The 24,335-nt window shown below is 41.0% G+C and overlaps 1 protein-coding gene across 1 annotated transcript in view; it reads right to left on the reverse strand.

Moving 5' to 3' along the window:
* The window catches only part of SMPD3 (sphingomyelin phosphodiesterase 3), a 222,983-nt gene that overhangs the window by 11,992 nt on the left and 186,656 nt on the right, over window positions 1-24,335 (reverse strand). The window contains exons 4-5 of the mRNA XM_061593608.1: window positions 18,567-18,642; window positions 5,381-5,536 (exon numbers count right to left, since the gene is read on the reverse strand). Of these exons, the coding sequence (XP_061449592.1) occupies window positions 5,381-5,536; window positions 18,567-18,642 (232 nt within the window). The remainder of the gene's footprint in view (window positions 1-5,380; window positions 5,537-18,566; window positions 18,643-24,335) is intronic.

The raw sequence follows: 24,335 nt of genomic DNA on the forward strand, positions 1-24,335 counted from the left end.
CCAGTCATGACAAAGAAGCAAAGTTTCTAGATATTCTAAATGACTATTCCCTAGACCAGTTGGTCATGGAACTGACCAGAGGGACGGCAACCCTGGACTTAATCCTCAGTGGGGACCGGGACCTGGTGCGAGATGTAAGTGTTGTTGAACCGATTGGGAGCAGTGACCACAGTGCTATTAAATTAAACATACATGTAAATGGCCAATTGCCAAGAAAATCCAACACGGTCACATTTGACTTCAAAAGAGGAAACTTCACAAAAATGAGGGGATTGGTAAAAAGAAAGCTGAAAAACAAAGTCCAGAGGCTCACATCACTCAAAAATGCTTGGAAGTTGTTTAAAAACACTATATTAGAAGCTCAACTGGAGTGCATACCGCAGACCAGAAAAGGTACCGCCAGGGCCAAGAAGATGCCAGCATGGTTAACGAGCAAAGTCAAGGAAGCTCTTAGAGGCAAAAAGTCTTCCTTCAAAAAATGGAAGTCTTGTCCAAATGAAGAAAATAAAAAAGAACACAAATCCTGGCAAAAGAAATGCAAGAAGACAATAAGGGATGCTAAAAAAGAATTTGAGGAGCACATTGCTAAGAACATAAAAACCAACAACAAAAAATTCTATAAATACATTCAAAGCAGGAGACCATCTAGGGAGACAATTGGACCCTTGGATGATAAGGGAGTCAAAGGTGTCCTAAAGAACGATAAGGAGATTGCAGAGAAGCTAAATGAATTCTTTGCATCTGTCTTCACAGTGGAACCTGAACTAACATTTGCAGGAAGGGATTCTGAGGAACTGAGACAAATAGTGGTAACGAGAGAGGAAGTTCTAAGCTTAATGGACAATATAAAAACTGACAAATCACCGGGCCCGGATGGCATCCACCCGAGAGTTCTCAAAGAACTCAAATGTGAAATTGCTGATCTGCTACCTAAAATATGTAACTTGTCCCTCGGGTCCTCCTCCGTGCCTGAGGACTGGAAAGTGGCAAATGTAACGCCAATCTTCAAAAAGGGATCCAGAGGGGATCCCGGAAATTACAGGCCAGTTAGCTTAACTTCTGTCCCTGGAAAACTGGTAGAAAGTATTATTAAAGCTAGATTAACTAAGCACACAGAAGAACAAGCCTTGCTGAAGCAGAGCCAGCATGGCTTCTGCAAGGGAAAGTCCTGTCTCAGTAACCTATTAGAATTCTTTGAGAGTGTCAACAAGCATATAGATAGAGGTGATCCAGTGGACATAGTGTACTTAGACTTTCAAAAAGCGTTTGACAAGGTACCTCACCAAAGGCTTCTGAGGAAGCTTAGTAGTCATGGAATAAGAGGAGAGGTCCTCTTGTGGATAAGAAATTGGTTAAGAAGCAGAAAGCAGAGAGTAGGAATAAACGGACAGTTCTCCCAATGGAGGGCTGTAGAAAGTGGAGTCCCTCAAGGATCGGTATTGGGACCTGTACTTTTCAACTTGTTCATTAATGACCTAGAATTAGGAGTGAGCAGTGAAGTGGCCAAGTTTGCTGATGACACTAAATTGTTCAGGGTTGTTAAAACAAAAAGGGATTGCGAAGAGCTCCAAAAAGACCTCTCCAAACTGAGTGAATGGGCGGAAAAATGGCAAATGCAATTCAATATAAACAAGTGTAAAATTATGCATATTGGAGCAAAAAATCTGAATTTCACATATACGCTCATGGGGTCTGAACTGGCGGTGACCAACCAGGAGAGAGACCTCGGGGTTGTAGTGGACAGCACGATGAAAATGTCGACCCAGTGTGCGGCAGCTGTGAAAAAGGCAAATTCCATGCTAGCGATAATTAGGAAAGGTATTGAAAATAAAACAGCCGATATCATAATGCCATTGTATAAATCTATGGTGCGGCCGCATTTGGAATACTGTGTACAGTTCTGGTCGCCTCATCTCAAAAAGGATATTATAGAGTTGGAAAAGGTTCAGAAGAGGGCAACCAGAATGATCAAGGGGATGGAGCGACTCCCTTACGAGGAAAGGTTGCAGCATTTGGGGCTTTTTAGTTTAGAGAAAAGGCGGGTCAGAGGAGACATGATAGAAGTGTATAAAATTATGCATGGCATTGAGAAAGTGGATAGAGAAAAGTTCTTCTCCCTCTCTCATAATACTAGAACTCGTGGACATTCAAAGAAGCTGAATGTTGGAAGATTCAGGACAGACAAAAGGAAGTACTTCTTTACTCAGCGCATAGTTAAACTATGGAATTTGCTCCCACAAGATGCAGTAATGGCCACCAGCTTGGATGGCTTTAAAAGAAGATTAGACAAATTCATGGAGGACAGGGCTATCAATGGCTACTAGCCATGATGGCTGTGCTCTGCCACCCTAGTCAGAGGCAGCATGCTTCTGAAAACCAGTTGCCGGAAGCCTCAGGAGGGGAGAGTGTTCTTGCACTCGGGTCCTGCTTGCGGGCTTCCCCCAGGCACCTGGTTGGCCACTGTGAGAACAGGATGCTGGACTAGATGGGCCACTGGCCTGATCCAGCAGGCTCTTCTTATGTTCTTATGTTCTTATCCTGGAAGGAAGACCAAAAAGAAGTCAGCGTTCCTTTTTTGCTTCCCCTGAGGGAATCCCACAAGTGGCTGCCATAGGCACTAATGATGTCATTTGTCACTGTCTATTGTCAAGGCAACACAATCCATAAGTGTGCGGCTTTTTAAAAGAAGGAAGGGAAAAGAAAAGAAACCCGGCGGCTAAAAATAAAACAGTGCTTTGAAGGTCATGCCAATCAGATCAGGCTGGGTCTCACACGCCTGCATCTTACGTTCAAGCAGTGACCTCATTGGCATACAGGTATTCAGGTATCTTTGGCGCATATAGAGTTTTGAGCTACTATAATCCCCTGATGAACGCCCTTGATGGGCTGAAACGCGTTGGGCATCTCACACTACAAACTATTTCTTCAAAGAATATACAATAAATACTTTGAAATTCCCACCTTCGGCATTCTGGGTTTACACCCTCCTTTTTTTGCTCATTATTGTATGCCTTCCACCTTTTTTCCTATTCAGGGGTGTGGCACAGGTTTTGCAATAAATGTTGCCAAAAAGCAGTTCTCTGATCCTCATGCCTATTTATTAACACCCATTTCATATATGATCATCTATCAATTCTACTAGGATCGATAGTAAAGGCTATCAATGGCTACTAGCAACAATGGATATGTACTACCGCCATTGTTAAGAGGCAGTACGCATAGCAGTTGCTGGGAAGTGATGTAGCAAAAGCAATTAGGAGCTACAACGCAAGGTCTGAGCGAGTGATATCAATGAGATTAAACGGGAAACCTATCAACATAACCATCATCCAAATCTATGCTCCAACAGCAAATGCAGAAGAAGAGGAATTGGAGAGATTTTACGCAGAAGTACAGGAGGAAATTGATCACACACCAAAACAAGATGTGCTGATAATCATGGGGGATTGGAATGCAAAAGTAGGGAACAGAGAAGAACTAGGAATTGTGGGGAAATGGGGCCTAGGAGACAGAAATGAAGCAGGAGAAAGACAATGAATTCTGTGAAGCCAATAATTTGTTTCTTGCGAACACATTTTTTGAACAACTGAAAAGACGACTGTACACGTGGACGTCACCAAATGGACAATATAGGAATCAAATTGATTATATAATTGGTAGCAGAAGATGGAGAAGTTCCATACTTTCTGCGAAAACAAGACCAGGAGCAGACTGCGGTACAGATCACGAACTGGTCGTATCGAAAACCAGAGTAAAGCTAAAGAACAACAACAAAGCAATCATAATGCCAAAATACAATTTAAATAACATCCCAGAATAACAACAATGCATAGCAGTTGCTGGGAATTACAGGTAGGGAGAGTGATGTTGCACTCAGGTCTTGCTTTTGGGCTTCCCATGGGCATCTGGCTATCTGGTCTGAGACAGGATGCTGGCCTAGATGGGCCACTGGCCTGATCCAGCAGGGCTTTTCTGATGTCCTTAGGATGCATATGGCATGGGTAGGGAATTGGATCATTATCTCTTCCAACCCTAGCAGGCCACGTTTGGCAGGTGAGGAGAGCTGATATAACCTTTTTTGCCCACCTGGGTCTTCCAGAGTGCTTTGCAAGGGGCTTTTCAAGGGACCCAACAATCAGCTGATTGCCCAGTCCCTTGCAAAGCACTCCTCAGGACAGCGCTTTGCAAGAGTCTTAGGAAGATCTTGAAAGCACTATCTTGCAAGGAGCTTCAACAGACCTGGCAACCAGCTGCTTCTCGGGTCTTCAGAAGCCCCTTGCAAAGCTCTCGGACCCATGACCTACCTGATGTGCTCCAGCACTTTGGACAACTCCTTGAAAGTTTGGACTAAAACCCGGAGCAGATTCCACTGCCCTACTAACATGGACCCACCAGCTGCCACTGGTTGTAACATATGCTAGGGAACGGCCATATAGCTGAGTAGTAGAGCATCTGCCTTGCATGCAGAAGGTCTCCGGTTCAGTCTCCAGGATCTCCACTCCACATTGGGCTTGGGATGTCCTCTGCCTCAAACCCTGGAGAGCCATTGCCAGCCACCGTAGACAATACTGACCCAGACGGACCAATGGTCTCACCTGGTAAAACGCCGTATCCCATGTACCTATTTGAGGGACTTACCACATGAATCAGCTCAACTGCACTGGCATGAGGTGCCGGAGAAGTCCAGGAGCGGGATCCGGGTGGCTTAATCTTTGCGCCTCTTACCACAAGAGGGAGCTGCTGGCCTTCTCTCCGCTGTGCTTTAACACAGTCACTGCGCAGAGCTACTGGATGGTATTGCAGTAGCCAACTCTCCAGGGGGCAGGTGACACCAGGACAATTTGATCTACTCCTATAAGGCAGTGGTCTCCGGCCTAGCTCTCTGCTCAAGAACTGATTTCTCAGGCACTGTCCGAGCTGATGTTGGACGGTCAGTCCCCCTTGCCCACCAGCCTTGACAATTGGCCCACAGGCAGGTGCAGTGCTGACATGGAGACCTTCCATGCAATTAGGGCAAAGACCACATGGTGAGTGCCTGTAGAAGGTTAGGGTCCCCACATGGAGCCACCGTCATGTAGCTTCTGATGTGTATTATTGTTAAGTCATAGATATAGAGAGAACATTACGCAATAGAACTTTGGCCTATTTGCACCCTCCTTTGAAGAGGCCCTGAGGGTCAACGGATACTTCCAGAGGGTCTCTGTTCCTGAAGCAAGGGAGAGATCAGCAAGATTTAACAGCTAGATGGACCTGGGTTTTTGTAAATCTCAGTAGAATTTCTTTCATTCAAAGTTAAGGAAGCTGAAATTTCTCAGAAAAGAGTTTTCTAGAAAAAACTGTTGGGTAATTTCACTTTTAAATAAATAAATGAATGTCTCACCTGATGAGCAATTGTCAAAGTTGAGATCTCCACAGAGTACATCGAACGCCACCAGCTCCTCTGGATTGGCTGTGCTGGAGGAGGAGGTAGATTTTCTGAAATCAGCCAGCCAATCCTGAAGCAGATCCAGTTGTTCACATCGAACAGTAGTGTCCCCTGCAAGAAGCACAAGACAAGGATGCTGGAGCAGTTCAACGTTTCAGCCTAGTTATTATGATAGCTTCTTAAGATACTAGACCATAAGATGCAATTCTAAAATACCCATGCTGGAATTCCTTCAAGCGTAAAGAATCTAAAAAAAAAAAAAAACAGAAAAGAAGAATGTGAGTATTGTGTAGAACAGGGATGGAGATCCTGTTACCTTCAAGATGTTGTTCAGTTCCAGCTTCCATCACCCCTGACCATTGGTCATGCTGGCTGTGGCTGATAAGAGCTGGAGCCCAACAACATCTGGAGGGCCAGAGGTTCCCCATCCCTGGTGTAGATTAAAAGCATTTTTTTAAATGAGCCAATGAGCCAACATTTATTTCTTAATTTTATTTTAAATACTTCTTACCCACTCTACATGAGCTAGATGGGCCAATGTTTGGACTCAGTATAAGGCAGCTTCCTCTATTCCTATTGTGGGATTGAGGTGGCAACTTTGTTAGGGAGGGCCATAGCTCAGTGGTAGAGCATCTGCCTTGCATGCAGACGGTCCCAGGTTCAATCCCCGGCATCTCCAGGTAGGGCTGGGAGAGACCCCGGAGAACCACTGCCAATCAGTGTAGACAATACTGAGCCAGACAGAGCAATGCTCAGACTCAGTGGCCCACTTTGCACGTAATGCTATGACAGGACACTGAGCAGCTTGCTGAAGCTAAGTTCTTGCTGAAACTAAGCAGGTCTGGATCTGGTGAGGTCAATGCTTGGATGTGAGGCCATCTGGGAAACACACGTACGTTGCCCTGGTTCTTTGGGGAAGGGCTGTGGCTCAGTGGTAGAGCATCCGCTTTGCATGTAGAAGATCCCAGATTCAAACCCTGGTATCTCCAGGAAGGGCTGGGGGAGACCCCCTGTAGAATCGCTGCCTGTCTACAATCAGTGTGGACAATGGTAAGCTACATGGACCAATGGTCTGACTCAGTGTAAGGTAGAGTCCTATCTTGCTCTGGAGGCCATCAACTCTCCATGGCAGAGGGTGGGGCGAAAAGAGTCTGCCCTCCATTTGCCATCACTGCCACTCTGCTGCCACCAAAAGATGTTAAAGTGCTTGCAGCCAATGGGAGGACAGAATCAAGCTCTCCATGTTTGAGTCAGGAGCCATCTTCTATACAGCAATTCTTACGGGTTTCTATACATTTTTACTGAATTGTTGTAACTGGTTTTGCGGGGAGGCAATAGAAAGGCAGAAAATGAAGATAGCAAGCAAACAAACACAAACTTATATTCAAAGCTTTGTGTTGCAGGGAAAATGAACCCTGCCATCCGTTTCTTGGTTGAATGGTGGAACTGGAGGTCGAAAGATGCTCTGCATCATGGAACAACGGCTGACCACTTTAGAACAGGGGTGCCTACAGGATTTCCTGGGCCTGGTACACTGTATGTAGATTAGGGCCCCTACATTCCCACCCCCCAATCTATTGGCATGAACTGCTGCTTATGTACATATATTATTTATTTATTTATATTTATTTATGTAACCAAATTTATATACTGCTGGCATGTAAAGACCTCTATGTGGTTTACAAAAAGCATTAAAATGATCCATTAAACAAAAACGAGTAATTAAAAACATATAGAAAACAATTAAAATCAGCTACCGACTAAAAAGATTAAAACAGATCAACATCAATGTGTCTGGATAAGCTTGCCTAAACAAAAAAAGTTTTAAGCAGGTGCCGAAAGGAATGGAGGGAAGGCCTGATGTCAATAGGCAGGGAGTTCCAAAGAGTAGGTGCTGCCACACTAAAAGAACGATTTCTTACAAGTGCGGAACAAGTATTATGTGGCACCTGTATCAATGCCTGTTCCGCAGAGCAAAGTGCTCTAATGGCTATATAAGGTAAGGCAGTCTCACAAGGAAACAGGTCCCAAGCTGTCAAGGGCTTTATATACCAGTAGTAACACCTCGAACTTGGTGTGGTAACAAATTGGCTACCATTGCAGATGTCTGAGCAGAGGTGTTATATGCTGACAGGGTCTCACTTCCATCAATAATCTGCACTAACTGGAGTTTCAGGGTCAAGCACAAGGAAAACCCCACCCAGAGTGCATTGCAATAATCTAATCTTGAATATTAATACTACCAGCATGAACAGTTATTTTGAATCCACAGTCTTGGTTCAAGACATATTTATTTAACAGATTTTAACCTGCCTTTCAGATTTCCTGCCTGCACAAGGCATTTTACAATAGTTATAGTTTAAAAACCACAATTATATAATTATCAAATAACATTTAAACATCAAAATAACATTAAAAACATAGGAGCAGCTAAAAAAAACTTGTGGAGCTTGACTGAACCAACTTGCAGCCTAATCTACCGCACAGGGTTGTTGCAAAGATAAAAAAGGGGGGAGCACCTGAGAAGAAAAGCGAGGCCCAACTATATCATATCATATTCACAAACCATGCAGTGAAGAGGGAACATGCACAAAGACAGCCCCCCCCAATTGTTTTAATTCCAACATTCCACATTTCTGATATTTTACAGCAAAATACAAAAAAAAATGCCAACACACACACACACAGAGAGAGACAAATATTTTCTAAGCTTGTAAAAGTGGGTGGGCAGGTACATGTCCTGCTGCTGAAAGCTATAAAAGATAAGCAGGAAACGGCAGCTATTTTCAGGACTTGCAAGGGGTTCTAGCTATTGTGTGGAGGTCAACAAATCCCTTGTCAATCACAACTCTGACTTCACTTATGCTCAGTGGTAGAGCATCTGCCCTGGCGTCTAAAAAGTCCCCAGTTCAATCCTTGATGGCATCTCCAGGTAGGGCTGGGAGAGACCCTGGTCTGAAATCCTGGAGATTGGCTTCCAGTCAGTGTACACAATATTGAGCTAGATAGCCCAATGGTCTGATTCGGTATAAGGCAGCTTCTTGGCTTCTGAACGGCTCATTTGGTTGTTCATGGCAAGGGAGCATGTTTGTGCAAGAGAATGATAGTACTAATGAACACAGGAATATAGGAAGGAAGCTGCCATATACCGAATCAGACCATTGGTCCATCTAACTCAGTATTGTCTGCACTGACTGGCAGCTGCTCTCCAGAATTTCAGACAGGGGTCTCTTCCAGCCTACCTGGAGAAGCCAGGGATTCAACCTAGGACCTTCTCCATACAAAACAGATGCTCTACCACTGAGCTAAGCGCAGGAGAGGATGGCCTTTCAGTTGTATAGCTGTAAATGGAAACCGAGCACCGGCACTTAATGGTGGCACCTTTCCAGACAGGGGAGGGGAAAAAAAGATTCCACACATGCTTTTGCTTGTCTAGTCAGGCTCACCTGAGACTCTCCAAGGTCTCTGCACTCAGCCAGGTTTGCATCCCCAGGTAGCTGCCTCTCACTTTTCACCATTTGATTTATCACATGGTGTAGCAGTCTGATGCGTGGGCTGTGAATGTCCTTGCCTGACTTCCTTAGCTCATGCATCATTCACACATCCAGTTCAAAGATAATTTAGAGTTGGTATGGAAATTTCCCCTTTGAATCACCAGGAATAGCACACATCTATGCTACGTGCTATATATGTTTTCATTAGCTCAGATCTATCGTTTCCATCTGTCATTGTGTTATTCAATATCTAGTGGCTCACCACAAGAGGGAGCCACTGGCCTGCTATCTCCTGCACTTGGGTGCCCCCAGTGCAAATGGCCAGAAGAAGGTACTACAGCTCACTAACTTAGAGATTGTGAAGTAACACAAGGGCCAATGGGGTTTACACTGGACCTTAAAAACTCCAGTCCAGGTTTTCATCTTGAGAAGCAACCTGTCTCTTGAGTAAAGTCCCAACTGCTATCGTACAAGCAAGTTTATTCAAAAGTTAAAGCCTCTGAATACAGTGGAACGCTTCCTGATAAGCAGGCATTGGGTCGCAGCCTTAATCAGCTCTGAAACTCTCAGTGGAAAATGTTCTTTTTAATTTCTGAGTTGCCAAATCAAAACACCAAGCGTGGGTGCTAAACATAATAAGAGTAATTATTTTTATTCATATCTACAACCTAGGTAGCAAATCAAAAGCAACCACCGTGAAGAATGTAGCAGATCGATTTTAAGTCAAATATAATTAAACAAACAAGTCAGAGGGCCAGGGTTGGATTTCCCCTGCTCAGATTTGCACATTTTCCATGGATATGCTGTGACCGGCATCCTGTTCAGTCTGCCTTCTGATTCTCAGTGGAGAATTTCTATAGGTTAATTTGAGATATGTGTGACATTTACTCATTGAGGCTTTCTCGTCTATGCAAAATAAAAATCTATTTGATTTATTTGATTTTTTTTTGTACTGAAATGTTTTATGCTGTTCTTTTCGTTAACTGTGTTTTATGTTCTTATCGTTTTTATGATTTCATTTCAGAGCGCTTCTTGCTTTGAAAGGCAGCATCGCAATTCTTAAAATAAAATAGATGCATAAGAGTGGAGTTTGCACTTCTGTTCTTTGCTGGAACCTTTTTGGTTGGTGTTTTATTTAAAAGCATAAGGATTTACAGAGCAATCCAAGTAAAGTGGGCATGGGCTGGAGGAAGGGCGGGATAGCCAGCCAGATGGGCGACTAAGAAATCCGATAAATAAATAATGGAAAGCCGGCGGGGCCCCCCCAGAAAGGTTGGCAGCATCCACTCCCTGTTTAGGAGCCACCAGGCTGGCTGGACACTGGCACAGTTGAGAGCCACATGTTGGGTCCAGAAAAGCAAAAGCCAGCTCCCACAAACACCCCTACCGGGGAGAAGCGCTCCCCATTGACCATGGAAATTATTGGCAGAAATTTGACCTGGACCAGGACCCGCAGGAGCGCTCAAAATGTGAGGAGAATGACGTGCAAGTCCCCCCCAGCTCCTCCACCGCCACCCCACCCAGAACACCCTGTTTTTGAGCCTTCCACTGGCTACCGCTGGCTCTCCATCCACCAGGCTGAGCTGCTTATGCCAGCAGAAGCTGGGGGTCTGTGACATCCAACTCCTCCCAGCCTGGTGCAAATACAATTTTGATTGTGCCCTTAATCATTCAAAAGTAACTCCGACAACTCAGAGTGGAAGGGAAATTTGATTCAGTTTGCATTGAAAGTCCAATGTACTAAATTCACACTTTCCAAAACAATACAAGAACCCAAACGCAGCCATCCTTCGAAAAATCACACTTATCTAATTTTGCAATGCAGTTATCTAACCAAATAGTGTTTACAACAACAAATATATTAAGAGTACGCACATATAAATATTAATATTATTGGTGAAAGTAACATACAAAAATGTGTACATTAGTAAACATTGCATACGAAGTGTGCTCATGTCCATCATAACGCTGCAGAATTTTCATGAGGATTTTTTTTTAACAAAACAGCAAATTGCTGTGGAAATACAGAGAACTGAAGATTGGAAAAATGAGAAATGAACTGAAACGGACAGCTCTTTCCATTCCTAATGACAACAAAGATTTTAAGCAAAGAGGTTAGATCAGGGATAGCCAATGAGGTGCCCATCAGTTGTTGTTGGACCACAACCCCCACCATCCCTGACAATTGGCAATGTTGGCTGAGGCCGATGGGAGTTGTATTCCAACAACATTTGGAGGGCAATGTTTGTCGCTACCCCTGGATTAGATTTAATGTTGGTAATACCGCAATCCTATTATGCTCTGATATAGGCCCCATTAAGTTCAATGCAGTTTACTCTCAGGTCAGCATGCACAGGAATGTATCCTAAGGATGCCATTCTAGAGTCACCTCCAGTCTCTCAGTAGCTTGCAGGAGGGATCCAAGTGCATAACAGGAATTCAGGGTTGCACAATTAAAATGGATTACAGCATTCTGTCGCCCTAGGTCTGTGTTGGAATTGCTTTTTAATATGTTTTTCAAGCTTTTTTTAAAAAAAGGTTTTTCAAGCTTTTTTTAAAAAATATGTTTTTTAAGCTTTTTTTAAAAAATATGTTTTTAAAGATGTTTTGTTTTAATATGTTTTTAAGGATGTTTTGTCGTAATATATCTTAAAGTCTGTTTTTATTTTGTTTTAGAGTGTTTTAGTGCTTTTGTTTACCGCCCTGGGCTCCTACTGGGAGGAAAGACAGGATATAAATCTAATAAGCAATAAATAAATAGGTCAGAAAATCCACTTTTTTTAAAAAAAAAACAGACTTTTTGCTCTTAGGAAGTGATGGGGAAATGTACTGAAAAGTATGGGATGAATGGATGATTAATGGGAAGAGGTACAACCGCTGCACAAACTAGTCAGGATGAATGCTCAATAAAGACTGGAGATATTCTAACTTCTGCACAAGATTTGTGCAAGTGAATCAAGATAAATGCTCAGTAAACAGTTGAAATAAAAATTGGACAAAGTAGTAAGCTAACCCAAGTATCAAAAACATGTAAATTTATATTGTTTAACAGTTGACACCATAAAACATAATAAAAACAAATTTAGAGCCTTTCTAAATTGGCTGGTATTTACGGAAATGAATTAGAAAGGCTCATTACAGGGAGTGAAAGCATCTACTGACTAGCCCTAGTTTTCAAGATTAAGACAGGTACTTAGACAATATATCATATAGGCTATTATTTTATTTTATTTATTTATTATTTGATTTATATCCCACCCTTCCTCCCAGTAGGAGCCCAGGGCGGCAAACAAAAGCACTAAAAATACTTTAAAACATCATAAAAACAGACTTTAAACTACATTAAAAGAAAACTAAAAACATTTTTTTAAAAAAGCTTTCAAGGTATCTTTAAAAAAAGTTTAAAAACATTTTTTTAAAAAACTTTAAAAGTATATTAGAAAGCAATTCCAACACAGACCCAGACTGGGATAAGGTCTCAACTTAAAAGACTTGTTGAAAGAGGAAGGTCTAATAATAGCTACAACTAGGACCTGAAAGGATCCCATTATTATACAGCACAAATTTTTCAGCAGTGACAACTGAAGAAGACCTGATGTAAGTTGAAACGTGTACTGTCTTTTGCTAAGTTGACCTTTTATCAAGTTTTTGTATAAAGAAATTATTGTGAAATTGGTATATCTAGATATATATGCACACAACAGACTGTGGATGTTAGGCCAACCTTCCATCTTCACATATGATGACATATGTTAAGTGATGAAGATTGTTCTTTTAATTATGTTTTATGGTGACAACTCTTAAACAATACAAATTTACATATTCTAATACCTGAGTTAGCCTACTACTTTGCCCAATTTTTTATTTCAGATTTTGTAAAGGTTGGGTTTGGATCCTTTGGTGATATATTTTGCTCAGTAAACAGGTCATCTGGAGGAACCCTCAAGCTACAATTCTAGGGTCCTTAGGAGGGCACCGTGGGGGATAGAGTATTTTTGGGGGTCTCCCTATCCAACCTGAGTGAGGCTGTGTAAAGGTGTGCAGCTGGTGCTCCTCTGATGTTGGAGCTGCAGCTTCAGAGACTGAGAAAAGGGGGTGTGGTGGGGGCTCTGGTCCCACCTACCACTGGTATGCAGCCCCCAGAGGGCTGCCCATACGGGGAAGCTACCTGTAGGCGAACAAAGGTTCTCCTTTAGCTGATGATGTTCCCAACGCCATTCTTCCATGACCCTTTTTTCATGGGAATGAGGGAGAAAATTTGATTCGGTTCACATTTAAAGCCAAATCTATCGTATTTGCACTTTCCAAAACAACACGAGAACCAAAACACAGTTATTCTTCGAAATTCGCACTTATCCAAATTTTGCTCTGCAATTCTCCAACCAGCCAATATTTACAAAAATGCATTTATTTGGGAAAGTGTGCATAAAAATGACTATATTAGAGAAAATAATACACAAAATGGATTATTAGGAGAAATTCACACTGAAATGCTGAAGCATTTTCATGAAGATTTTTAATTTTTTTAAAAAAACAAATTGCTGCAGAAATGTGGAGAACTGAATTTAAGACTGGAAAAACAAGAAACTGAGGGAATCAAAACTGACAGACCATTCCATCCCTAAGTACAACCTGCCCTCCCCAAAATGCAGCATCTCTACATCCACCAACTCCAGTTCTTGCATGCATATTGATTAATTCTAAAACTGGGGCCGGACTGACATTCAACAACAACCAATTTGTTCACTTCAAAACATTTCCAAACATGCTTTCTTTGAATAAAAAAAAAAGATCTCAGACCAGAACCTTTTCTGTGGCTAAAACGTTCCTTTTTGGCCATCACTTTCTCTCTCTCTCTCTTTAAAAACATAAGGAATTAACACAGCCAAGAAAATGCCACTGTTATGAACTCAGGTTGTTCCATTTTGTTCCATAAACGAGCAGAGATTTATTGAAGGACATCTAAGCTCTTAAATGTAAGCTCTTGTATTTGAATAGAGTGTGACAGATAAGCCTGGAAATACAAAGCAAACATATGAAAGACAAACAGGAAAGGAACTTTGAAGCCTTAAAGGGAGACATTTTGATGGGCCAAGGGGGGATGGCTGTCCTCCTCTCGCTCAGGGCCTCTCTCTTGCCTTAAGGCTTGCTCAAATGATCCAAAAGTACATCCACTAAAGCCTGGCTACAATGGGGTGAATTGAGGTGCAATGTGAAAGGACTGAACAACACTGTACAAAAGGCCAGGGGTGCATTATTATCATGTACAGGTACTATTCCTTACTTTATATTTTAATAATTTATATAACGCTTAATACCACAGCTTCAGTGTTTTTCCAGTGGCTACTACTAGCCCCAATGACTATCTTTTCCTTTCACTGTTGGAGGCAGTATCCCTCAGAATGCCCATTGCTGGGAATCACAAATGGGGAGTGTTGCTGTTGCGCTTACGTCCTGCTTTGGGGCTTCCCATTAGGGCACCTGGTTGGCCAATGAAAACAGGATGCTGGATTAGATGGGCCGTAGGCCTGATCCAACAGGACTCTTCACATGTTCTTATGTTGTCTCTCACCCACCACTAGCATCCAGCGAGTTGCTCATGAGGGAATGTAGCCTTTGGGCTAGAAAAGGTTCCCTCCCCCTGAGCAAGCACCCTTGTTCTACATGCAGAAAATCTCTGGATTTTCTGAACTGGCATCTCCAGTTACAGGATCAGATAGAAGGCCCAGAAAGGACCATTGCCTGACTACAGTAGGGCCCCACTCATACAGCGGTTTACATGCCAGACCCCCGCTGAAAAGAGAAAACCGCCGTAAAGCAGAACTCATTGAATAGGATGGCACACAACGCCCCAAAACCGGCGTAAAAGCAGAACAAGCACCGTATGAGTGGGGCTTTAGTCTAATTGCGTCTAATTGAGACCGCTGTTTTAGCGAAGCACCGTAAAGAGGGCCCCTACTGTATAGAAGGCGGTTTTATTTATGCTATTGTTGGAGGGGCTTGGGGAAGCCCAACAGTTGCCCAAAATCTCTTGATTCGTAGCTCACGTCCTTACCTACTAGACTACACTGGGGATGGAGAGGAATTTCAGAAATGTTGAGCTTCTTGTGATCTGAGCCAAAGTCCCTTTGAATTTCAGCTGAGTATGTAAGGAAAAAACTCAGCCTCGTTCTTAACTGCTGAATGAGGGCTCAGAAGCTCGAGCAAAGCTACCGTTTGCAGGGACCTGAGTGACAAGACATTCATTTATTGATTTAAAAGACATTTATATACCGCTTAATCACTAGCATTTCTAAGCAGTGTGCATCAGAATAAACCATACAGAAAAATAATAACAATAAACATATCTCATAAAACCAAACACTACCTTAAAATGCCTCCTGGAACAATAAAGTCTTAGTTCAGCACCTGAAGTTCAGCAAAGAGGGTGTTTGTCTGATCTCATCTGGGAGGGAGTTCCACAGGCTTGGGCCCACAAAACTGAACGTATGGCTTCAAGTAATTATGGGTCGCGCATCTGAGCCATAGGGGATCACCAACTGACTTGTTGGTAACAGCGCGCTGGCTGAGGCTGATGGGAGTTGTAGTCTAAACCTTTAGAAGGGCACCAGGTTGGCAATGGCTGTTTTAGGGCCTACTGAAGGCCCAAGCCACTGTACCAGCCACTGCTGCTATTGAGAAGAGTTAGGGGGAAATGGGGGACACTCATAGCCCAGCCCCCCCAAGCAACCCCAAAGTCTCCCCAGGGATGCTATGCCAATAAGCATTGCCCTTTGCTGCTCCCATGCTCTCATTGACTGCATGGCCCCAAAGCTGGTATCTGATTGGCAGAGCCACTGCCAATCTCTCACCCTGGGGTTAACCATTTTTAAAATGATGGGCAGCTGGAGTCTAGGAGGAACTTGTTGGCACAGTGTTTCACTTTGCAGCAAGAGCTGCATGCAAGTAGCCTTGCCCTCACCTGCCTGCTAGCCACCCAGCCAGCAAAGGAAGGAGGGAGAATTTTATGGCTACCAAGCACTGCTGCAGCGCAGCAGGGAGGAGGGAAAAGGCTGCAATTTAGTGGTAAAGCACCTGCTTCACATGCAGATCTCAGGTTCCATCACCGGCATCTCCAAGTAGGGCTGGGAGAGACCCGACTGACATCCTGGAGAGCTGCTACCAGTCAGTGTAGACAATACTGAGCTAGGTGGACCATGATCTGACTCAGTATAAGGCAGGTCCTATGTTCCCAATAGGGGGGCTGGTGCATTTGCGTGGAGACAACACTGGCTCACCATTTCGCAAGGCTCTAAATCACATGGGGAGTAAAGGAGGTCCCTTGCTTCAGACTTCACCTTCCAACTTGTAAAAAGAGACAGGCATAGGAACTGGACAGATCTGTCCATTTCCATTCTCTCAGTTTCTCGTGTTTCCAATCTTAAACTCAGTTCTCCAAATTTCTGGAGCAATTTGTGTGTTTTTTTTAAAAAAACAAAATCACAAAAATTCACCAGCATTTTCATTTGAATTTCTCCTAATAAACATATTTTTGCATGCAATTTTCCGGAATGTAATAATTTTTGTTTGTTATTTCCACTAATACGTGCACTGATTTTGCACACTTTTCCCCAGTACATGCATTTTGTACACATTATTTGGCTGGAAAACTGCATTGCAAAATTTGGAGAAGCACAGATTTCAAAAGATGGCTATGTTTCGGTTTGTGTATTGGTTTAGAAAGTGCAGATTTGGCAGGTTCACCTCTAAACGTGACCTGGATTGAATTTCTTCCCTATCCTTAGGGTCCAGAATTTAGCATATTTGTCTCCACCTGCCCTGTTCATGTGTAGCCTTTACACACAAGCAGCACATCTGAACAGGGCTTTAGAAAGAACTAATCCAGGCTCTGTCCAAAGTAGATCATTTCAGGAGAGCTCATTCTGAATCAATACAGAGAAATAATGTCCACTCCAATCCATCACGCTGTTGCACCAGCTCATTACGAAATAGAGTCTTGATGTTCCATCTCCAGTGTTGTGTATATATAGTAATTTATGCAGAAGCAAGAGAAATGTTTTTACAAAGAGTACTAAACTTTTGCTAACAGTTTATGCTGGGAGTGGAAAAGTTGAGAATCTGAATTTATCTGATTGCTATGAAGAGACTTGGTCTATAAGATGTTTTTTGCCCCATCATTCCTTGCAGATGTTGCTGGGGGGGAGAGACTTTTTAAACTTATAACCTAACCCTAAAGCTTTACAAGATGACATGTGGTTTATCTTGAGATAAGATTTAAATAATATTTGGATTATCAACCATTACCCAGATTGGGTGAGTGGTGACGGCTTTATCTGCTGAAATGCGGTGGTTTCCCCTCCACACCATAAAGTGATTTTTCCACAGTTGTATTAGGCTGCAGATCTGTGTGGAACCAGATAATGGGAAAGATCCAGTAAACACGGGAAAAGGGAGGCCACTGAGAGATCAGCAAACAATGCTCCACAAATGTCTGCTGGCCTGGGGTCCCAGCACTGGATGGACACATCAGTTGATTTCTGGTCCATGTCAGTTTCACCTCTGCTCATTCATAAGTTCATTCTGTCTTGTTTGGTTCTGCTTCCAATGTTGTTCTGTGTTGTTGTTTTTAAAAAGGCCATGAAAATTTGAACATTTTTGTGTATGCATTTACCCTAAGATAGGCATTTTATGCCACAATATGCATTTTGCATGCATTTTAACCAGCAATACAAATATTTATATATTCAGTTTGGTACATGTTTTGAGCAGGGAACTGCATTGCAAAATGTAGGGAAATGTAAAAATGGAAGGATAACTGTGTTCCAACCCACATACTGGTTTGCTAATCAGGCCAGTTCATTTAAAAAATGTGAGCATTCTACCCCAATGAGGGACAGAAACCACTGTGAACCTGTGATTCCGTATGGCAGACTCAATCATGCTGACCATGGAAGACCCCGACTTTTCAAAACCATTGAACAAAAGCACACCAACTTTAAAACAATCTCGGGAACCACAGTGAACCACACTGCAATCCAAACCCCCGTTGTGCTGAGCTGGGAAGAGATGGATTGAATGGAGGTTTCCCTTTGCTCTGCCCTCCTGGCCTCTGCCGGCCTCTGCCCAGTGTCACTCCACTGGCGTGCGGCTCATGATGCCACCAGCCAAATGTGCGGGTGAGCAGAAGTACTGACATCAGGATCTGGGGGCATGGAGGGGCTGAACCGGCCTCAGATGCGCTGGGTTCCAAACTGGCCCCACTGCCATCACATGACAGTTTCAGGCCCAATTTGGGCCCAATTGCTTCCTGACCAGCATGAATGGTAGATGTGGCGGTGGACCTGTTGCTCCCTGGCCAGGGCTTGCAGCCAGTATTTCTGCACCTGGCCTTGTGGCCGGATCTTGGTGCTCTAATGGTAAACAAAACAGATCTCGCAAGCCTGATGTCTCCTTGCCCCTGCTCTGTGGGATACTTAGCTCAATGTATGATCCATCCCTGTCTGTCAACTTTCTAGCTGGGACGTTTTAAGCATTGATAAGAGGCCATCAAGAGGAGAGTGATCCAACCCCTTCCTTTTTTAACTTCATTTTCCAATAGGCAGCAAATGAACCAAACTGAAGATCAGGGCAGCAATTCTGTACGGTACCTGCCAGAGCTTGCAAGTGAGTGCAGGAAATGTATCCCACAATTCTTTGGTCCTGAGGTGTACTTCCCACTTGCACCTGGAAGGAAAATAAGAGAGGAACAGAATAGTTAATGGGCCATCAGCAGACCTCTTTTTACGATCACAGATCATTAATCCCAGATAAAACATGAGAGCTATTTTTTGTAACAAAGGTCTCAGGTGAGCAGATTAGTTCCCATAAAGGGACACTGCAGGCCCTCCAGACTCTCTGTGTGTGTGTGTGTGTGTGTGCATGCGTGCGTGCACGTGCGTGCGTGCTTTCTGCAACATGTCTTTCATGCAGTAATAGTGTATGTGGTAGATTTATACTGGATCGCCCACACATCATCCTGCTTTGTAAGCTGTTCTGTGATGTTCCCCAGTGTTACCGCATCATTACTGTCTGAGGGGCACTCTTGCACTATAGAGCAACAAGAGCAAGGCAAAAAGCCCTCCCCCCAAAGGACCCAGAACATTTGTAGTATAAAAACTTACAGGATTTCAGCAAGAAGCTATGAGAGATACACAGACTGGAGACAGAGCAGCATGCCCACCCCAAAACCTTTGCAGGCACAAAGAGTATTGAAAGTGGAATCACAAAACCACCCCAGTACCATAATAAGCACAAATAATCATGAAAGCACAATAAACCACAAATCAATTTAAAACACACACACAAATGCACATAAAATAATCATCATTAAAACACAGATAAAATCAGTAAAGATGTTTAAAATGAATATAGGTAACTAAATTATATATAAGCCTGGGCAGGCTTGCTGAAATAATAATAATAAAATTTCAGCAGTTTTCTAAATTGGCATAGCAAAGTTGCCTGCCTAAGGTCCATAGGCAGGGTGTTTCAAAACACAGGTGCTGCCACACTACAAGATGGCAAATGCTGAACAAACATTATGTGGCATTTGTAAAAGTGCAAGTTCCTCAGCCTGCAGCAGCTGAAAAGGAATGTAGGGGGCAAGGCGATCCCGTAAATTTTAGGCCAAGAATTGCATCAGAATATTTGGGAAGTGTGAACGCTGATGGGTGATAGCTTGGGATGGAAAGGCCTGTCAGTTTTGCTTCCCTCCGTTTCTCATTTTTCCAATCTCAAATTCAGTTCGCAGTTCTGCAGCATTTTGTTTTTTTAAAAATATGAAAATTCTCCACCATTTTAGTGTGAATTTCTTCTAATACACAGTTTTGTAGGCAATATTGAATAATGTACCCATTTTTACAAGCAATTTCCCGGCACATAATGCATTCTTTTGCATTATTTTCACCCATATATTCATTTTTATGCACACTTTTCTCAAACACGCATTTTTGTAAACGTTGTTTGGTTGACAAACAGCATTGCAAAATTCGAATAAGCGAATTTCGAAGGATGGCTGTGTTTTGGTTCTCATATTGTTTTGGAAAGTGTGAATTTGATAGATTTGGCTTGAAATGTGAACTGAATCAAATTTCTCACCCGTCCCTGGTACTAGCTACGTTCCTGTGAACTTATTCATCTGGAAGATGCAAATCAAGCCAGTTCATATACAAATTCATAAAAACAGAATTTCTCAAGCATCTCTGGTGTCAAGAATATTTTATGTTTTGCCCTTTGATATCATGTTCACTCTGGGTCTGTAGGATATGGCTTCAGGATGCCTCCTATAAGCCTGATGGAAAAGCAAGATCTATTGGCCTGCTGATAATTTGAACCCCTCCATCTTATGCTCAAGCTATGAATGTGTATAAATATATTGACTTTCAAAAAAAAAAATCTTGGATTCAGATGGAGACTAAATGAATCTTTATTAGAGAATGATAAAATAGTGCAAGAATGTAAGAAGAAATTAAAAGAGTTTTTTGAACACAATTTACATCAAGGAACAGATGAAAATATTGTTTGGGATACAAGTAAAGCATTTATGAGGGGATATTTTATTAAATGTAATTCTGAATTAAAAAAGAAGAAACAACAGAAAATGCAATTAATCTTGGAAGAAATAAAACAAAAAGAGGAAGAATTGAAAAAGAATCCAACTAAAGTTTCTATTGTAAATCAAATTAAAATGTTACAGAAACAAGTGTCAATGTTGACAGAGAAATTGAAAGGAAATTAAATTTTGCTAAACAAAGGACTTTTGAATTTGCAAATAAACCGGGGAAATGGTTAGCATATAAATTAAGAAAAGAACGACAAAAAAATCTTATTTTAAAGATACAAGAAGGAGATGAGATGTTGACAGACAATGTAAAAATCCAAAGGGTTTTTCATCAATATTATTCAACTTTGTACAAGTGTCAGGAAATTCCATCTGAAAAAATAGAAGAGTATATATTTAAACAGAATTTGCCTAAAATTACAGATTTTCAGAGACAAGCTATTAATGGTCCTATTACGTCAAGAGAAATATCTGAAGCTATAAGTAAAATTAAATTAGGAAAGGCGCCAGGACCGGATGGACTATCAGCAGTGTATTACAAATGTTTGGAGGAGGAACTCTTATTACCTTTACAGTATACAATGAATTCTATTTTGCAAGAGGGGAAGATACCGGACAGTTGGAAAAATGCCAATATAACATTAATACCTAAAGAGGAGCAGGACCTAACCAAAACAAAAAATTATCGGCCGATATCTTTATTGAATAATGACTATAAAATTTTTACAATGATTTTGGCAGAAAAAATGAAAATAATATTGCAACAATTTATTCAGGAAGATCAAGCGCTGTTCCTACCTAAAAGACAATTACGTGACAATGTCAGGAATGTTTTGAATGTGTTGGAATACTTAGAACAACGAAATGATAAACAAGCAGCTTTGATCTTTTTAGATGCTGAGAAAGCATTTGACAATTTGAATTGGAAATTTTTGTTTAAGGTCTTGGAACAAATGGATTTTGGAGATAATTTTATAAAATGGATTAGATCTATTTATACATCTCAGAAGGCACAGATAATTGTTAATGGGGGGTTAACGGACTCATGTGAAATACAAAAGGGTACAAGACAGGGATGTCCATTATCTCCTCTTTTATTTATCTTGGTCTTGGAAGTGCTGCTTAGAGATATAAGGCAAGATAAAAGGATCTCGGGAATAAAGATAAAAAAAGAGGAATACAAATTGAGAGCATTTGCTGATGATTTGATAATCGTATTAGAAAACCCTTTGGAAGGAATTAATGTATTGATGGACAAATTAAAAGAATTTGGACCGTTAGCAGGATTTAAGATCAACAATCAAAAAACAAAGATGTTGGTGAAAAATTTATCTTCAAGGGAACAAAAAGAGTTGATGGACAAGACAGATTTTAAAATAGAGGAAAAGTTGAAATATTTAGGTATTATTATGACAAATAAAAATTCAAAGTTGTTTCATAACAATTATGAAAAACTATGGACAGAGATGAAGAAAGACTTGTTAAAATGGGATAAATTACAATTGTCATTAATGGGCAGAATATCCGTGATAAAAATGAATGTATTGCCGAGAATGATGTTTTTGTTTCAAACAATACCTGTAATATCCTCTGATTTACCTTTTAAACAATGGCAAAAAGATATTTCTAAATTTGTTTGGCAGGGAAAAAAAACAAGAGTTAAATTTAAATTATTACAAGATGCCAAAGAAAGAGGAGGACTGGGATTACCAAATTTGAGACTTTATTATGCTGCCTGTTGTTTAGTCTGGATAAAGGAATGGTTATTATTGAGGAATAAAAGACTATTGGATTTGGAGGGCCATAATCTGAAGTGGGGATGGCATGGATATCTATGGTATGATAAAGTAAAAGTTAATGGGGATTTTAATAATCATTTTATAAGACGTCCTCTGTTGAAAATATGGAATAGATATAAACCAAGGTTTTACTCGAAAATACCATTATGTGTCTCAAGTCAAGAAGCATTTTATAGAAGAGAAATGGCTGGAAAAGAGAAATGGTTAACTTATCAAGAGCTCTTAGAAAATGTACATGGAGAATATATAATGAAAGAGAGAGAACAACTGATAAAGGAAGGATATAGTTCTCAATGGTTTGCCTATTTACAATTGTTAGAGAGATATAAAATGGATAAGAAAATGTATGGGTTTGAAATAAGTAAATCTGATTTTGAAATAGGTTTGTGTACAAATGATGAAAATATAATTGTGAAAATGTATAAACTCTTGCTGAAAATGGATATGGAAGAAGAACAAGTAAAAGCGTGTATGGTAAAGTGGGCAAAAAACTTTGGTTATAATATACAAATGGATCAATGGGAAAATATGTGGAAAAAAGGCTTGAGATTTACATTATGCTATAATCTTAAAGAAAATTTCTATAAAATGATGTATCGTTGGTACATGACTCCAGAAAAGTTGTCAAAAATGTATAGTAATGTTTCTAATGTTTGCTGGAAATGTAAACAACAAGAAGGATCATTTTATCATATGTGGTGGTTGTGTAAACAGGCAAAATTATTTTGGGCACAGATAGGTAGGATGATGCAAAAAATTCTAAAGATAAATATACAGTCAAAACCAGAATTTTTTTATTGGGTTTTATGGATAAACAAAAGGAAAAGAAATATGGAAGAATAATATTATATATGATCACGGCAGCAAGATTATTATATGCACAAAAGTGGAAAATGGAATCAACACCAACAACGGAAGAATGGCTATTGAAATTAATGGACTTAGTAGAGATGGATAAATTGACATGTTTACTTAGAGAAAAATCGACAGATACATTTCTTAAGGAATGGAAGCCTCTCTTAGACTTTTTGTTGAAAGATAAAAATGAAATGATGATAATGGGATTTGACGATTAATTAAGACAGACTATGGAGAAAAGTGATTTTGTATGTATTAAGGGACAGGTTTGATATATATTATATATTTATAGCTGATCTGTGACAAGTCGGAAGTCAATTTTTTTTTATTTTCATTTTTATTGTGTTATGTTTTTGATTTTGTTTTGTTTGTTTTATGAAAATTTGAATAAAAAATTATTGTAAAAAAAGAATGTGTATAAATAAACCATATTTCATAAGACACCATAGACTCTGTTAATATTCTTTCCAAGGAAACCAAACCCTGGGCAAGTACAGGAACCCCTGGAAGTCTCATACTGCTCGGAGATTGGGGTGGTGCACAACACTGCTTTTGGGCTTCCCAGAAGAGGCATGTGGTTGGCTACTGTGAAAACAGGATGCTGGACTAGATGGGCCTTTGGCCTGATCCAACAGGTTTATCTTATGTTTTTAATAGCCAAACAGCATATCTTTTCTATGGTTCCGGGGTTGCTCCTGAGATATAACTTATTTCCTGTTATTTTGAATATATATATTTAAAAAGTATTTCCTTTCATTTACAAAATATCTGTGATCCATCTGAACAAAGCCAGCACATTTCCATGCAGGAATCAAAGGGTGACCTGTCAACTCAAATGCTCGATGAGCTCTCCTGCAAAAGATACCTAACCCATTCATTCATTTCAGTGTTTGCTTCAGACATTCCAAAGGTTCAGATCATTGAAACAGTAGGGTATATCATTGACCTTAATAAATAAATATCATTTTAAAAGAGAAATTGGTTATAGGCACCACACTGTTAAGACTCCATAATCAAGACTGGCACCGGTGGTTGGCTTCACTGGGCACGTGCCGAGGCCCACACAGGGAAACAGGAAATTGCTTTGTACTGAGTCAGACCATCATTTAGCTCAGTATTGTCTATACTGACTGGCAATGGATCTTCAGGGTTTCAGGCAG

The sequence above is a fragment of the Rhineura floridana genome, chromosome 13 (assembly GCF_030035675.1).
Source record: "Rhineura floridana isolate rRhiFlo1 chromosome 13, rRhiFlo1.hap2, whole genome shotgun sequence".
NCBI lineage: Eukaryota > Metazoa > Chordata > Lepidosauria > Squamata > Rhineuridae > Rhineura > Rhineura floridana.